Below are 15,484 nucleotides of genomic sequence, written 5' to 3' on the forward strand. Positions count from 1 at the left end.
GGAATTATTTTCCTTCTTCTTGGGACAAAGGCTGAGGATGCCTTTGAGGGGGCGGTGAAGCAAAACTGCAGGATGATATTGCAGAGGCAAAATCTGTTGAACATGCCGTGTGTCATTTAATTATATCTCTAAGGTGAGTTGGGCATCGGCAGTTTTTACCATCCAAAACAGAGGGTGTAAACTGCAAGGTGCATATTCTGCTAGGCTTGGAAATGTGTTGTGTGGTAGCCGGGCCAGAATTTGACATCCTGGAAATTTTTGAGGGACGATAAAACAACCACCACCTTTATAAGTAGCAATCACACCTTATTGCTGCGGCATGTGAGCTTTCAGATGACACAGAACTCTTCCTCGTTCTTTTTTAAAGGGAGAAAAATATGTTTACAATAGAGAACATGGTATGAAGCCAGGGAACAGAAATCTGTGTTTGAGATGCAGGACAATTACTAAATTAATAAGCCCTGGCTGCAGTTTGCTTCAGTCTTAAGAGGAGAATGAAGAAAGCTCATTGCAGATGAATTAAGGCAATTTCTTCTCATTTCTTGGCACAAAATGTGTGCAGATGTTATATGGTGATTATCATCATGATGATTATCTCCAGTGGGCGTGCAGTGAATTTTTTTGTAGGGGAACAGTTGGGGCCAGAGGTGTTTTTACATGAGTAGAATGTAAAAGATTGAGGTTGAACTCTGACAAGACAGAAGTACTGTTTTGGGAGGAGAAGGGGCGGGCGGGTGTGGGGGACTCCCTGGGTAATGAAGGTGTGCTTTATTGCATGAAGGACATCTCCCAGCATCTACCTGAATGGATGAGATCTGCACAAAAAATGATGACAGTCTGGAAGGAACCTAAGACAGGGCTTAGGATAGGGGTAGCCAATGCGGTGGTGTCCAGATGTTGTTGGACTCCAACTCCCATAAGCCCCAACCAGCATGGCCAGCAGACAAGGATGATAGAAATTTGAGTCCAGCAGTCATCTTCTATATGAACCTTTAATTTTAAAAAGCATTGTTATTGTTGTTGTTGTTGTTTAGTCGTGTCCGACTCTTCATGACCCCCTGGACCAGAGCACGCCAGGCACTCCTGTCTTCCACTGCCTCCCGCAGTTTGGTCAAACTCATGCTGGTAGCTTCGAGAACACTGTCCAACCATCTCGTCCTCTGTCGTCCCCTTCTCCTTGTGCCCTCCATCTTTCCCAGCATCAGGGTCTTTTCCAGGGAGTCTTCTCTTCTCATGAGGTGGCCAAAGTATTGGAGCCTCAGCTTCAGGATTTGTCCTTCCAGTGGGCACTCAGGGCTGATTTCCTTCAGAATGGATAGGTTTGATCTTCTTGCAGTCCATACATTTGATTAAAGCTTTTTTATGATCAGAAGTTCGGCAGTTCAAATCCCCACGACGGGGTGAGCTCCCGTTGCTTGGTTCCTGCTCCTGCCAACCTAGCAGTTCGAAAGCACGCCAAAGTGCAAGTAGATAAATAGGTACCACTCCAGTGGGAAGGTAAACAGAGTTTCTATGCGCTGCTCTGGTTCGCCAGAAGCGGCTTAGTCATGCTGGCCACATGACCCGGAAGCTGTACACCGGCTCCCTTGGCCAATAAAGCGAGATGAGCGCCGCAACCCCAGAGTCAGCCATGACTGGACCTAATGGTCAGGGGTCCCTTTACCTTTACCTATGATACAAGAAGATATTATCTAGAGATCTCTCCTATGATCCCCCTCTTCAAACACCTTCACTGGCTTCATTAGAATTCTTGTTCCTTATTGTTTATGTACGGAGCTCTCACTCACAAAGGCGAGGTGCATTTCATCAAGCAAAAATAGCTCATGGGCCCTGCCCTCAGGCTTGCAACCTGAAGGGCTAAACCAGGTGTGCCACACGAGATCCATGAATAGAATGTTCCCCTTTTAAAATAGCATCAATAGCTGCTGATGCTGTTAAATGGTGGTGTATAAACACAGGGAAAGAAAGAATTCAAAGCAGAGAAGAGAGTTTGGAGAGAAGAAACAGGAAGTGCAGAGAAAGGAGTGCTGCAATGTCAGAGGCTATTATTATTTTTATTGTTATTACAAGTTATTACCCTGCCCTCGGTCTCAGGGTGGGTTATAACACAACATGAACATTAAAACACAATGATACACAATATTAAAAACACTGTTTAAAACAACTTAACATTACAAAAACAAGGTGGAATCTAAGATATATGAAATATAATGAAAGGAGATGGCAAATTCTCTCTTCTTCATAAGAGAGAGAAGGGTGGTTTTTTATAATAATAAAAAAACTTATTTGATTTCACTTCCAATAAAATATCTCAAAGCGATTTCCCCGCAGAGACACCAACAATAAAAAAATTGAAAACAATCCCATAAATGCACAAACAATTCCGCCTTTTAAAGCAATCCCATATAAAAGATTAATTCAATGTGTATAAATGATTTAAACCATTCCATATATACAGTATAAACAAGTAAAAACCACTCCAGCTATGCAAACCATTAAAAACAATGTCATATGTCAGAACAGTTTCAAACCCAATACTGTACAGACAATACACAGTGAAAGTGACAAGATTTAGCAATTGAAGCTACAGTGGTACCTCAGGTTACATACGCTTCAGGTTACATATGCTTCAGGTTACAGCCTCTGCTAACCCAGAAATAGTGCTTCAGGTTAAGAACTTTGCTTCAGGATGAGAACAGAAATCGTGCTCCGGCGGCACGGCAGCAGCGGGAGGCCCCATTAGCTAAAGTGGTGCTTCAGGTTAAGAACAGTTTCAGGTTAAGTACGGACCTCCGGAACGAATTAAGTACTTAACCCGAGGTACCACTGTATTTCTATGAAAGGGAAGGGAAGAATAAATGATAATACAAGTATTATATCCCACCTCAAATTTGTCCATTAAGTCATCGGCTAGTCATCACCCACAACTGAAACTAGACCTAAGTGCATTAAGTGCACATTGTACCCATATATATTTTTTAAATCTTTGCCTCACCCCACCATCCCACCCTATTGGTGATATATAAATTGTATTGTCCTTGGGACAGAGACCTGCCTTTCCCCATCTGCAATTCAGTAACATGACCACTACCACGTATTATAATTACTTGAGTCTTAATATCACTCTTTGAGTTCTGCAGACTGCAATTTGGGATTCACATGCTCCATCTGGGTAGAGTATGTCGCTCTTAAGCTCAGGGTTCAAGAGTCACATTGCGCAAAAGATCCCTGCATTGCAGGGGTTGGACTAGATGATCCTCAGGTTCCCAGCAGGGCTCTTCAGATGTGCAATACGGAAAGGGGTTGTGTTTGTCTGGGTGCAGATCCCTGGAACGCCCTGGCTTTCACTAAACTTCACAACCATCAATAATAAGCATAAGAATGTTGTCGTTGTCATTTCTATGTCTCTGACGATGCACCTTGCATGGTTCATTGTTTTCAAAGGAACCCGATTTGCAGCTTTCGAACTTCCTCTTCAGTTGTTTAGTTCCTTCCAGGACGGAAATGCTTCCCTCGTGTATCACGTCTGTGGAATGCCATGAAAGGGATCGGTACCCTTGCCATCCCTTGAGCTCACTTCAGAGGCAGCAACCATAACAATAACTCACAGCTATTTCTGTCTCCATCCGTCTGCACATCAGCTAATTAACTTCCCTGACACGCTCGGGCGATAGTTTTATTACCCATTTTATAGCCGGAGACACTGAGGCTCTGAAATGACCAGCCCAGAATTTTAATTGTTGACAACTTTATTGAAAGATTGGGGTGGGGGGAGGAAATGGAAACCCTAATTTACAGAGGAGGATGTATTGTAGCTCAAATGGTGCTCGGAAGACTGCACTGCCCTGGAGCACTGGAGATTCTGAAGGAGACAGCGCAACACTGCAGTATCTTTAAAATAGCAACGCAAAATAAATTGGATGGGGTAAGGACTAAAACTAAGTGGGAAATGTTGTTGTTGTTGCTATATGCAGCAACCCAATTCTATCAAGGCATGCTTTACTCAGAAGTAAATCCCACTGCATCCAACAGAACAGGGAAGGGTAATAATAATAATAATAATAATAATAATAATAATAATAATAATTTATTATTTATACCCCGCTCATCTGGCTGGGTTTCCCCAGCCACTCTGGGCGGCTTCCAACACAATATTAAAATACAGTAATGCCTCAAACATTAAAAGCTTCCCTAAACAGGGCTGCCTTCAGATGTCATCTAAAAGTCAGGTAGTTGTTTTTCTCTTTGACATCTGATGGGAGGGGGGTTCCACAGGGCGGGCGCCACTACCGAGAAGGCCCTCTGCCTGGTTCCCTGTAACCTAACTTCTCGAAGTGAGGGAACCGCCAGAAGGCCCTCAGAGCTGGACCTCAGCATCCGGGCTGAGCGATGGGGGTGGAGACGCTCCTTCAAGTATATTGGACCGAGGCCGTTTAGGGCTTTAAAGGTCAACACCATCTCCTAACGTTCGAACTCACACCCATTCCATGAAGCTGAATGTTAGAAGCTTCTGTAGAAAGCACAGTTAAACTATGGAACTCACTTCTACAGGAGTCAGCGAAGCCATCAACCGAGATGGCTTTCTAAAAACTAAGGCAAATTCACGGAGGAGGGGGCTATCAATGGCTACTGGCCATTACAGCTATGCTCTGCCTCCAAAGCTAAAGACAGCAAAATAATAATAATAATAATAATAATAATAATAATAATAATAATTACTTATACCCCACCCAGTCACTCTGGGCAGCTTCCAACAGGATATTAAAATTCAATATAAGATCAAACATTAAAAACTTCCCTAAATGTAATGTTTCCAATTCCAGTTGCTGGAAACCACAGGATGGGGAAATGCTTTTGTGCTCGGATCCTGACAAAGGTGCCAGACACCTTTTTTTGCTGTGACCTGCTCCCTGCTTTTGTGGCCTGGGACTGGGAGGGTGTGGCCTTGACTGACTCCACCTACAAATATTGCTCCCATTCAGGGTACCATCATGGGGTTACTTACTTTAGGGGCTTTTTCCTGGGGTCAATATTAAGTTTTAGGGACGCATTTTTACTTTACTGGATTTATTTTTTTGCTGCTCTCTGAATTATGTATTTTTATCATTAGGCTTTCCAGCGGATGATCGGTGGACTGCCCGATTTTACTGCATATTTATTAACACAAGAGGTTTCCACTCGCCTGTTGTTTACGGCTGTTTCCCTTTTCGACTCGTCTTGCCACTGTTGTTGTTATGATTAATTTCTTACACTCCCTTTGCCCTAAGGTCCCAGGGCATGCGGCGACAATTTAGAAGACAACATGTAAATCGGTTTCAACAAATTGCGGCCACAAGTATAGGGTGGCTCCTAAAAGATGTACATCTCAAGTGTCAGAGGGCAGGGTAAAGAGGGGCTAGTGAATTAGCTAAAGTTTGTAGTTCTGGGAGCTGCCTTGAGATTGTTTTCCAACGGAAAGACAACATACAAATAACTGAGAATGATGACTGCAGCTTGCAGCCTCTGGCTGCCCACTGGGTTCACCAATAAATAATAATAATAATAATAATAATAATAATAATAATAATAATAATAATAATAATAGGACCCTCGTACCTACAGGACCACCTCTCCCAGTATGCCCCACGGAGGACCTTAAGGTCCATAAATAGCAACACCCTAGTGGTCCCGGGCCCTAAGGAAGTCAGATTAGCTTCAACCAGAGCCAGGGCCTTTTCAGCACTGGCTCCGGCCTGGTGGAACGCTCTGCCTCATGAGACCAGGGCCCTGCAGGATCTGATTTCTTTCCACAGGGCTTGTAAGACAGAGTTGTTCTGCCTGGCCTTTGGCTTAGAAGCAATTTGACTCCCTCCCCCTCTTTTTTTCTTTTTCCTTTCTCCTCCTGTGATGAGGCTGCACTTTAATGTTTTAATGTTGTATTTTAATCTTGTTTTTAAGTTGCATTTCAATCAACTTGTTTTATTATTGGTTGTTAGCCGCCCTGAGCCCAGTCTTGGCTGGGGAGGGCGGGGTATAAATAAAATTTATAATAATAATAATAATAATAATAATAATAATAATAATAATAATAATATTTTATTTGTATCCCGCCCTCCCCAGCCGAGGTTGGGCTCAGAGCGGCTAACATCATAAAAACAACACGATATGCATAAAAACAGACATCAATTAATTAAAAAACATCTTAAAATTAATTCAGACAAGTTAAAATCTGGGCAGGTGGCAGACACCCAGACAGGAAGAACTTTATGAGCAATGGCGCATGTTTCGTTTTTATTATCTAGCTTTGCCACCCCCAGTGCTCTGTCCCCTTGATTCCTGGCTCCCCTTTCTGTCAGCTGCCCTGACTCGCTCTCCTCTCAACATTGGTCTTTTGTGGAACAGGTGACGCACTCTCCCAGGCCCTTATGTAAGGCCCGGTGTTTCAGCTGCGACATTCCGGTAAGACCAGAAATGTCAGGCTTTCTGGAACGTCCCCGTTGCATAATCACAACACAACCAGAGATGCAAGAATTCTCCCTCCCATGATCACGGCTTACCTGTGCCTCTTTGATTTCTGATAAGATGAGGTAAGAGGGCCAGTGCCTTGGGGAAAAGGGCACCTGCATTGTGGGGGAGCAATTAGCAAGATAATTGATGATGTTAATTCCCCCCAGCGACTGGCAACGGTGCCTCCTGATCTCCCAGAGGTTTGCTAAAGCTTGTTAAAAGTCAGTGGAGGTTTGCGACTCAGAGCCTTCTGAGAGGTGCAATCAGCTAGACGGTGGCTCATTTTATGAAAATCTTCCTATCAAATGAGTCCTCTGAGGTTGTGTGGTGTTTTTGAATATCCTCAGGTGTTTTTCAAGGATTCCTGGGTTCTTAGCTGCTGGTGTGACACCAATAGCCATCTGGCATCTTTTCCTGATCGCTGCATGTCAGGTGGCTGTTGCGGTTGCTCGAGAGTAACCAGGCAGGACTCCAACCTGTTTTTTACAGGCTTTATTTTGGTGCAAACTATTTACAGTGAAGAGCCCCAAAGCTCATGTCTGGCTCAATCGCTAGCAGAATCTGGGAGTGGTCTTTCTTTGGACCTCCCGCAACATAAGAGTTTTGTTACCCCCAACCTTCTCCTTCCCTCTTTGTGCCTTAGGTTACTGTGCTGGATGGGCGATGGCAAGGGCATGTTTCCCTCCTGTCCGGCTTGCCCAGGAGCTGTGTTAAGGCCCCCACCAGCATCCTCTGGTCCTTGCACCTCTTCCCCACTGGAGGTGGGGCTTTCCTCCTCCCCGGAAGAGGAATTGCTTCGCAAGATTTTTGGGAGGCTCCCTGTAACACAACTGCCCTTCTATTTCTCGCCTCTGAGTCGATGGCAGTTCCCTGACACTGCATCTCCATGCAAGGAGACGTTCGCCTTTCAGAGAAGCCCTTCCAGGAGCTGGTTTTCATATGTACAATTGCTCTGCAATCCATGTAAATCAGGGATCGGGGAATAACCCATAACCATTCAGATATTATAACAGAGCAATCAGAAATGCAGGACATATGCCATACTCTTTGTTATGTGCTGAGCGAATTGAATCCCCCCCCCCCCCAACCTTAGGCTTTATATACATTATTTACACAATGGGTAACTGACTCCACTTCCCTCCTGGAGCCTGATTGGACTGTTGTTGCATTCTAGGATCCTCCTGACCCAATAGGCTGATTAACTTCCTCCTGGGGCCTGATTGGGCTGCTCCTGCAGGCCAATCTGGTTGTTGCATTCTAGGATTCTACCTGCCTATTGTTCTAGGATCCTAGCTCAGTACATAAAACCCTTCAACATTTCTCCGATGAAAATAGGGATGTTCTAAGGAAAAGCGGGTGGCGCTGTGGGTTAAACCACAGAGCCTAGGACTTGCCGATCAGAAGGTCGGCGGTTTGAATCCCCGCAACGGGGTGACCTCCCGTTGCTCGGTCCTTGCTCCTGCCAACCTAGCAGTTTGAAAGCACGTCAAAGTGCAAGTAGATAAATAGGTACTGCTCCGGCGGGAAGGTAAATGGCATTTCCATGCGCTGCTCTGGTTTGCCAGAAGCAGCTTAGTCATGCTGGCCACGTGACCGGGAAACTGTATGCCGGCTCCCTCAGCCAATAAAGCAAGATGAGCACCGCAACCCCAGAGTCGGCCACGACTGGACCTAATGGTCAGAGGTCCCTTTACCTTTACCTTTAAGGAAAAGCATAACATTCTGGGATCAAATAAGAAACTGGGAGGGCTTCTGTAAATTTGGGACTGTCCCTGGGAAATAAGGATACTTGGAAGGTCTGCTATGCTGGTCCATGGGGTCACGAAGAGTCGGACACGACTAAACAACAACAATGACCTTACTTATGCCGCCTCCCAATAGTTAGGATTGTAAGCTCATTGTTACAAGCACAACTCCCAAATCCCCATTACTTACTGTGAATCTAAGTACCTGTAACAAGAGAGACTTCCACCGTCTACACAAGGCCTCCAGCACACATTGCTTCTGCTCCACTGTTGTTTTCCCTGTGTTGGATTTTAGATTGTATGCTCACTGGGGGCAGGGACTGTCCTGTTATGCTTTCAAGCGATATGCACATTGATGGTGTAATAAAGCAACTATAAACACAAAAGCCTTTTCAAAATGTGCTCTATTTATCTGTAAGGTCATACCTATCCCACTAGCAGCAATGCACAGATGGTCCTCAGTCTTTTATCAGTTTCACTTCCCTGTTGTTTTTTATAGCACCGCTGCAATGAACAAGCCTTCCTTGATGGCTGAGTGGGGAACGAGGCAGAGCCTCACTGTTAATTCACTGAGGCAAGGCATTCCCTGCTTCCAGCTGAAATATGAGCTATGGGGACCATATGGAAAGACTCCTCAGTTTGGGGGGGGGGGGGAAGCAATTGGGTGAGCTTTGCAAGATTGTGTGAACAGCAGCATGTTGTTGTTGTTGTTGTTGTTGTTGTTTAGTCATTTAGTCCTGTCCGACTCTTTGTGACCCCATGGACCAGAGCACGCCAGGCACTTCTGTCTTCCACTGCCTCCCACAGTTTGGTCAAACTCATGCTGGTAGCTTCGAGAACACCGTCCAACCATCTCATCCTCTGTCGTCCCCTTCTCTTTGTGCCCTCCATCTTTCCCAACATCAGGGTCTTTTCCAGGGAGTCTTCTCTTCTCATCTTATGAGGTGGCCAAAGTATTGGAGCCTCAGCTTCAGGATCTGTCCTTCCAGTGAGCACTCAGGGCTGATTTCCTTCAGAATGGATAGGTTTGACCTTCTTGCAGTCCATGGGACTCTCAAGAGTCTCCTCCAGCACCATAATTCAAAAGCATCAATTCTTCAGCGATCAGCCTTCTTTATGTTCCAGCTCTCACTTCCATGCACCACTACTGGGAAAACCATAGCTTTGACTATACGGACCTTTGTTGGCAAGGTGATGTCTCTGCTTTTTAAGAACAGCAGCACAGAGTGGCACAAATCCTTGGAGTTCCCCCCTTCCCACTGCCCAAAACAGTGAACGTTGCACAACCCCTTTTGCACTTGTTTCCTGAGCTTCCTCTGCCAAGATGCAACCCAAACATTTTCAAGCCTTCCCTGACAACTGTTTGTTATTTTTAAAGAAATCTAAACGACGAAAGAAGATTGTCAAGATGCCAGACAACATACTTGCATACTGGGAAACCACAAATGGAACGAAACTGTGCAGAGCCTAGTTTATCATGTGACACAGCATCACGGATCATGGCCTTTTCTCACCACCCCAGACGGAAGGTGATAAGGCAATCACAGGTTATTGAGTAATCTAGGGAATCTCCTTTTGTGTTTCCCAAGGAAAACTTGGACAAATAATGCACTGAGCATAACACAGCAATGAGCAGAAGGCAGCACACCAATAAACCATGCTCTGATTTCCAGTGGACCGCCTTGTGGAGCATAGGCAGCTGTTTAACTTTGGGTCCCTTTAAATCCATATTGTCTACACTGACTGGCAGGGCTCACCAAGATTTTGGACGGGGGTGGGGTGGCATTCCCAGCGCAACCTGGACATGCCAGTGGCAATTGTACCTAGTACCATCTGCATGCATATCCACTGAGTTGAAGTCCATTCCCAGTTTGCTGTTGTGGGGATTATTATTACTATTTTTGCAAAGGTTGGCTTATATAGAGCTTGGTCAGAGACATGTAATTATGGCAGAGTGCATACACAGGATCAACTAGTTCCAGATCAGTTAAGCCTTAGCTTCTGAGAGACTCTGAGCATGCGCTTGAGTTTTGTAAACTTAAAATAATTAAAGGAGCACACAGGGATTCTGAAATATACTCGGAGTCAAGTGTGGATTTCATGCTCTTTATTCAGCTCATAGTAGTGAGGAATCGAAGTTCCCCCGAAATGTCTGCTTTATATACATTATTTACACAATGGGCCCCACGTGATTGGCTAATTCCAGGATTCTCCTGTAGGCCAATCAGGTTGCGGATTCACTTCCACCTGGAGTTGGATTGGGTGGCTCCAGCGGACCAATCAGACTGCTGCATTCTGGATCCTATTGTTCTAGGACCAATCAGACTGCTGCATTCTGAATCCTATTGTTCTATGACCAATCAGACTGCTGCAATTTGGATCCTATTCAATTCAGTACATAACAGATTCCCAAATAAAACAAACTGATCCACATTTCTTCAAAACCTTCACAAGAAGTTGACTGTTTTCTTTAATAGGTTAACTTTTTTAACATTCCACAAGAGGAGGTGCCTGCAGGTTCCTTTAAAAAAAAAAAAAAAGCCTTGTGAGTTTGATTTTTCTCTCTCTACATTTTTCATTTCAGCTTTAAAGTGAATCTTAAGAGAGCTTCAGCATCATACACAATAAGAGAATGTGACGGTATTCCAGAGTTCTTCATTTTATCTGTAAAACGTGACTTTGACAGTACGGCGGGCCCTTATCTGAGAGTTGATGTTTGCAGATGACGCAGCGTTGACAGCGCCGAGACTCATGGACTGTTTCGCCCAAGCCCGCAGGGAGTTTGGTCTCACCATTAGCCTGACGAAGACCAACAACATCCTGGGACATCTGAAGTGGTAGGTGGTTCTGTCTACCTGGCTTCCACCATAACCAGCAACCTTTCTGTCGATGCTGAGCTGGACAATGTCACCCAGTAAATCGGCATGAGGAAACACATCCCATGGTGCAATAAATGTTGTGGTGTGCCAATGCCATTTGTAGAGCAAACAGATGCACAGGACCCAAGGGTGTTGTTTAGGCATTTGGATGGATATTTTTTGACAGCTTACATGGACGAGAGTGAAAAGCTACACCTACCATAAATTAGTCCAAGTATTAAAGGTACAGGAGCCCTGCTCTTCCCTGCTCTGGTTGCTTGCTGGGGGCTGGGGAGGGCTGTTTTATAGGATCTGGTGTTGCAGGTTTCATGACTGGTTATCAATAAATGGGAGCGATATCGCCTGCTTTTCTTAGGAATGGCCCCAGTGCCCTCATGTTGCAACAGCCACATCTGAGTTAGAAGAAGAAGAGTTTGGATTTGATATCCCGCTTTATCACTACCCGAAGGAGTCTCAAAGCGGCTAACATTCTCCTTTCCCTTCCTCCCCCACAACAAACACTCTGTGAGGTGAGCGAGGCTGAGAGACTTCAGAGAAGTGTGACTAGTCCAAGGTCACCCAGCAGCTGCATGTGGAGGAGCGGAGATGCGAACCCAGTTCACCAGATTACGAGTCTACCGCTCTTAACCACTACACCACACTGTCTCTCTCTCTCACTGAATTATCTCTGGCAAAGATTGGCAGAAATTGAAGGTAGGAAGTCAACAGCAGAGAAATATGCAAGCCCCAAAGTGCTCGTTTTCGTGTGATCTGATGCATAACAGCAGTGACCAGAGGAGGAAGGACTGCATGAAGGACTGCAGAAAAAAGATGTGCCATGAAGCACCTGCCGCAGCACAACCGGACACCTTCATCTGCCCTAGCTGCAACAAAACTTGTCTCTCCCATATCAGCCTCTACAGCCACAGTAGTGGCTTGATAATCTTTCAGAGAGAGTTTTCTTAGGCTTTCTCCACCCTGGATTGGCCACATGGGTCTATAGAGTAGTCAATCAGGGTCAAAGCAAAAACAGGATGTCATCACTTAGCAAGTACAAATTAGGTATCTGATGACATTGCTGCGATCAAGTGAGGCAAGCAAGGGTGACGCTTCCTAGATGAGTCACGTGGGTGATCCCAACCAATTGGTGAGCATGACACCTCTGTTGTGTTACGTAGCCAAACACATCTGATTATGTGATACGTGATAACATTACTAAGGGCGACGGAGGTCAATTTGAAGCGTTGCAAAGCCACATCTGGAAGATCCCCACCTGACTGACAACAACTGAAGATGTGGACTCAGAGGTAGAGGCATATTCAAAAGACCCGAGAGGGAACAACCTAAAAGAGCTGGCGAACCATTTCGCAAGGTCTTACAGAATAATATTCCATGTGTTTTCAAACACTGACAAAAACGATTCAGATGAGTCACCTTTATTTACTCACTGCTCCTGAATTTTTAAAGGCGGCATAGCCTTACAACGGATCAAGGAGGTTTACAAACCTCCGAGCCATCTCCTTGATCATCAAAAATGCCTGTCTGGTGACCACAGCCCTGTGCCCCTGCATGCCGATGGACATCCCTGGCTGCCCTCAGGGCTGATTTCATCGCAGTGTCAATCCAACCATGTGGCAAAGCCGTGTGCTCTCCGGCAAAATAGACCCTCCCCTCCTTGTGGGCAAGGGCCTCCGCGTGTTCGCTCAGCTGGTAAGGCCTGAAGAGGGTGAAGGCCCCCATGGCATGGGGGTCCAGGTTCCATTTTTTGACCACCCACCGGCTACAAAGACGCCTCAGTTCTTCCAGGGGGCGCTGGTGGATAGTGGACAAGTCCCTCAGGATCACCTCGACAGCCTGTTGGGGGCTGAGGGGGGCGAAAAACTCCGAGTCGTCCCCGTAGGTCTGGGAGCCCAGGATGACCCCCAGGCCGCTGGAGAAGTTGCGGTTGGGGTAAGTGGTGATCCTGGAGGGCAGGTCACTGATGGAGGTTCCACCATAGATCTCTTCTCCTTCTTCCTCCCAGAACTTCTTAGCACAGGCCAAGGCCACTTTGGTGGCTCCTGTGGAGCACAGAGAACGGAGCGCCTGGGTCTTGGCAGGCGAGAGGGGAGGGTGGAAGCGGATGAGGCGTGTGGCCTCTGCCGTGGACGTGACGATGACGTAGTCAGCCAGGATGGTGCCCGACGAGGCCAGGGAGCTGGAAGGATGGTAGAGCACTGAAACCGTGTCCCCTTCTCTGAGGATCTCCGTCACGGTGCTGTTGAGCATCACGGTGCCAGCTGGGAGCGACTGGTGAATAGCCCTGGGCAGCATATCGAACCCGCCAGCAATCTCATCATACCTGGAGGTCAAGAAAAGGCTGGAGAAGTCGTTTCTGCTAGACATGCTCATTCAACCACCAGGAGTGTGTGTGTGTGTGTGTGTGTGTGTGTGTGTGTGTGTGTGTTTATTTCTTTATTGAATTTATATACAGTGGAATCTTGGTTCTCAAACTTAATTCGTTCCAGAAGTCCGTTCGACTCTCGAAACGTCCCAGACATGTGGGTAGGGGAGTGGGATTCCTCACACAGGCCCTCCACACTTCCACACCTTCTGATCCCTCCACCCGTACCCACGTGTTTAGCAGAATAAAAAGGTAAAGGGACCCCTGACCATTAGGTCCAGTTGCAGAAGACTCTGGGGTTGTGGAGCTCATCTCGCTTTATTGGCCGAGGGAGCCGGTGTACAGTCATGTGGCCGGAATGACTAAGCTGCTTCTGGCGAACTAGAGCAGCACACGGAAACGCCATTTACCTTCCCGCTGGGGTGGTACCTAATCATCTACTTGCACTTTGACGTGCTTTCGAATTGCTAGGTTGGCAGGAGCAGGGACCGAGCAATGGGAGCTCACCCCGTCGCGGAGATTCAAACCGTCGACCTTCTGATTGGCAAGTCCTAGGCTCTGTGGTTTAACCCACAGCACCATCCACGTGCTTGTTTAGCAGAATACTGAAAAGTAAATTCCCCTTCATGGGGAATTTCCCCCATGGAGGCAGCACCTATGCAACCGGCTTTTATTACCTCTTTTCACGGGTAAACAGGAAAACCTCTTGGAGGAATTCAATGAAACTGCGGGAAAACTCCGCACTCAGGTTCATCAGGTCTCCAATCATTCGGACGGCTGCGTAGCTTAGATTTCCCTTTTCGATCAGATAGGCCTGTGAAGGTGGGAGAGTGTATGAGGAATAATATGGCTGCGCTCAAGTGGAAATATTGATAGAACTTAAACACATCTTTGCCTAAAATTCAAAGGCTGTCGTATACCCTAAATTAAAAATAACTAAACTAACAAGTTTTGAAAACCGTGTTCCAAATTTCAACATACACGTTTCAATGTCAAAACTCAAAGGATGAGTTTTCCTTGTGAAAGCTTAACAATTTTCCATCCCACTTCTCAAAGCATGAGTTGTATTCCAAAATCAAAATTTCAGGTGTTGACTTTTAAAAAATTGTACTCTAGACTTTGAAACTGAATGTTTCAAAACAATCGAATTCAATTAAACAAACATTTTTTTTTATTGCAGTCATTATACACATGGTAGCACTCTGCTGCCCCCTGGTGGCAGAAATGCAAGGTTTTGCAAACCTACATGAACTTGGGCCAACGCTTGCAGTTTAGTTTGGCCAGAACAGACTCATATGAATTATGAATGGATGGAGAGGTCTGCACTTAACAGTGCCAAACCAGACATGGAACTGCCACTGCTCTCTGTCCCTTTGCTATTTCCAACAGCCAGTAAAGTGAGATGGGGCTGGAGAGATGCAAATCACAGCATTGCACAAGCAAGAGCACTTCCATGTCTTGTGTATCATCGAATGGGGCTCTCAATTCCGCAAAGTGATGTAATATATATAAAAAGAGGGAGAAGCAGATCCGTGCCACAAACAGCAAATATCACCCACGTATATCAATAAAACTGAGCACCTTGAGAGAATAGGCATCGTATTTTTCAAGCACATGGCTGCAGTTTGATCTCACCAAGTCCTCTTCTATCTGAAAGGCACAAACGAAGACGAATTGTTGTAGGACTATCCTTGAATGGCAAAGTGTGTCCTCCTTTTCTCCCCATCAACCTCAGGTTTAGAGAAACAGAAGGTTAAATTATGACGATGATGATGATGATGTTAGACTTATATACCACCCTTCAGCCAAATATCACATAGTTTAAAACATAAAATAAAAACAAAAATAAATAAAAACTGCTTCACCCTTGTATACCTGGAGGAGCATCTCCACTCGCTCTGAGATCCAGCTCCCATGGCCTTCTGGTGGTTCCTCGTTGCAAGAGGTGAGGCTACAGGGAACCAGGCAGAGGGCCTTCTCGGTAGTGGCACCCGCCTTGTGGAATGCCCTCT

The 15,484-nt window shown here is 45.8% G+C and overlaps 1 protein-coding gene across 2 annotated transcripts in view; it reads right to left on the minus strand.

The window, feature by feature from the left end:
* Nucleotides 1–12,509: 12,509 nt before the first annotated feature.
* LOC114588443 (L-amino-acid oxidase-like) overlaps nucleotides 12,510–15,484 on the minus strand; it is a 29,282-nt gene continuing 26,307 nt past the window's right edge. The window contains exons 6-8 of one of the 2 annotated variants that reach the window (XM_028713740.2): nucleotides 15,054–15,122; nucleotides 14,150–14,286; nucleotides 12,510–13,448 (exon numbers count right to left, since the gene is read on the minus strand). In XM_028713740.2, the coding sequence (XP_028569573.2) occupies nucleotides 12,578–13,448; nucleotides 14,150–14,286; nucleotides 15,054–15,122 (1,077 nt within the window). In that variant the 3' untranslated portion in view covers nucleotides 12,510–12,577. The remainder of the gene's footprint in view (nucleotides 13,449–14,149; nucleotides 14,287–15,053; nucleotides 15,123–15,484) is intronic. The other variant, XM_028713744.2, reaches the window with a different exon arrangement.

Source organism: Podarcis muralis, chromosome 2 (assembly GCF_964188315.1).
Source record: "Podarcis muralis chromosome 2, rPodMur119.hap1.1, whole genome shotgun sequence".
Classification (NCBI taxonomy): domain Eukaryota; kingdom Metazoa; phylum Chordata; class Lepidosauria; order Squamata; family Lacertidae; genus Podarcis; species Podarcis muralis.